This window comes from Salmo salar, chromosome ssa12, assembly GCF_905237065.1.
Source record: "Salmo salar chromosome ssa12, Ssal_v3.1, whole genome shotgun sequence".
Classification (NCBI taxonomy): domain Eukaryota; kingdom Metazoa; phylum Chordata; class Actinopteri; order Salmoniformes; family Salmonidae; genus Salmo; species Salmo salar.
This window is the reverse complement of record NC_059453.1, coordinates 45,292,231-45,294,310: the sequence shown is the minus strand read 5'-3', so window position 1 is coordinate 45,294,310 and position 2,080 is coordinate 45,292,231. Positions and strand designations below refer to the sequence as shown.

The 2,080-nt window shown below is 42.0% G+C and overlaps 1 protein-coding gene across 1 annotated transcript; it reads right to left on the bottom strand.

Annotated features, from left to right (window-relative positions):
* Positions 1–685: 685 nt before the first annotated feature.
* On the bottom strand, positions 686–1,517 carry LOC123725511 (transcription factor AP-2-alpha). The gene has a single exon (XM_045691398.1). The coding sequence runs from the start codon at positions 1,387–1,389 to the stop codon at positions 1,042–1,044; it is 348 nt and encodes a 115-aa protein (XP_045547354.1). The 5' UTR covers positions 1,390–1,517; the 3' UTR covers positions 686–1,041.
* Positions 1,518–2,080: the final 563 nt, after the last annotated feature.

Sequence of the window (2,080 nt, the reverse complement as noted above, 5' to 3'; positions counted from 1 at the left end):
CCTGGCGTACTACATCATTTATGCAGCAGCATACAAGACATTTTTGGACTCACCTTGTTACGCTGTGCTCACTTGAACAGGAAGGTGGTGCGGCGGTCCTTTGTAGGCAAATTTTGTCATCAAAGTCTGGCATTCTCTGGATTTATGGTGCTTTCAAGACAACAGGGAACTCGAAGAAAAAAAAGGTTCAATCATGATGATGTCAGTGATCTTCAGGTCATAGCTCTAGAAAGAGGCCGGAGTTCCCGATTTACAATTCCAAGTTAGATGAAAGTTCGAAACGTATTTTCCCAGTTGTAGCTCATTTTTCCCGAGTTCCCAGTTGTCTTGAACTCACTAAAGTCAGATTTTGCAGTTCCGAGTTAAAAGTTGAATGTTTATCATTTTAAACTCGGGAAAAGAGACCATTAATCTGAGACTTGGGAACACGCGGCCACAGCCACAGCACTGAATAGCAGCCTTATGATTGCCTTGCAATGCTTGCAGTTAGCCACTGATTCCTTCCAAACCACTCATTGTTGCATTTGCAATTTCCAACTTCTGTGTAATGTTTATGTCCAATGGCCGGTGAGCACCGATACCTTTTATCTACACTGCTCAAAAAAATAAAGGGAACACTTAAACAACACAATGTAAAAGAAAAAAAAAGAATTTACAGCCACAGTGACCCATCTTGAAATTATGTCCTATAGGGAAACAATAAAGTCTGTTTTCTGTTCCTTTCCCCATGTCAACAGCGTCTAGGCCCTTTGGCTGTAAGCAGCTTAGGCACCTACTATTACAGTAGGCACCAAGGTAGGTCGATCTCGCATTGAAACCAGCCATTGGTAGTAACAACGCAAAAGCAGTGACAAGTCTTTTGAAAAGCTCTACTCGTAAAAGAGCACAGGCCATAAGCACAGGAAATTGTAAATTCAACTGTGTGAAAACACAAAATGATCTAGAATCAGAATCATATCGACAATTTCGCTACTAAATAGGACGTCAAAGTAGTCCAAAGGGGAAAGGGGGGGCTATACAGTCCAATGTGAGAGCATTTCCTTATTTCCTGTGCTTCTCCATTTTGTCGGAGGCTTTGCTACCGTTGTCGGAGGAGCCATGCGTGTCGCTGCCAGAGCTCAGGTACATTTTGTCCACCGGTTTGAGGGCCTCGTTTAGGTAGTTCTGGAGGGAGGTCATGGCGGCGCAGATGGCGGGCGAGCCGAATCCGTGGGTGATGAGGCTGAAGTGGGTCAGGCAGCTCTGGATTCCCTGATCGAGGATGGGTGCCGGCCGCGAGTTCCCCAGAGGTGAGCGGTCCTGAGTCAGCAGATCGGTGAACTCCTTACAGATTTGCCTTTTTAAAAGAAAACGATTACAGAAATTAGATAAAGGTAAAGAAATGTACATGACCCAGACATAGACTATTGGATTTATGTAGGTATAAGGTGAGGAACTTGTCTGTCGGCTCTGCTTTAAAGACCAAAATTGGCTAAAGAAAATTGTGATAAATAAAGTATACCAGCTTCATTTAAGGACCAATAAATATACAGCTGCGCCATACAGTTTGCAAAATAGTTGGGAGGAGATTTTCGATGCACCGATTCCATGGCACATGGTCTATGAACTGATACACAAAACAACGTTGGATTCAAAACTTTGTTTTCAAATTAAATTATTATACAAAATTATTGCAACCAATAGAAAGTTGTATATATATATATATATATATATATATATATATAATTTCTCTTCATTCTTTCTCTTCATATGACAAGAATTAAAAAGGATTTGCCAGTAGATTGTCGACTTGATTCATGATGATGGAAGTATGATGTTGACATGATCAGTCCAATCAAAGCTACTGTAGATATAATGTGATTTGACATAATTTTATCTGTGGCCAAAGACCTTGAGCCTTCTTGGATGGGCACTTCTAATGTAACTCTATGGCAGCACCCAAGGGGCTAGAACTTTAGAGCTCTACCATTAGACTTGGCGGTGGTGTAGTGTCCCTATGAGTGATAGAACACTGAGACAATCACGGCGCAAAGCTCCGAAATGTTCTGTTGGCTTGCCCCACCACCACAGAAAGCACTGA

Excerpts from the sequence above, each read along its gene's own strand:
- LOC123725511 (XM_045691398.1), bottom strand. The coding sequence starts at position 1,389 with ATGTACATTTCTTTACCTTTATCTAATTTCTGTAATCGTTTTCTTTTA.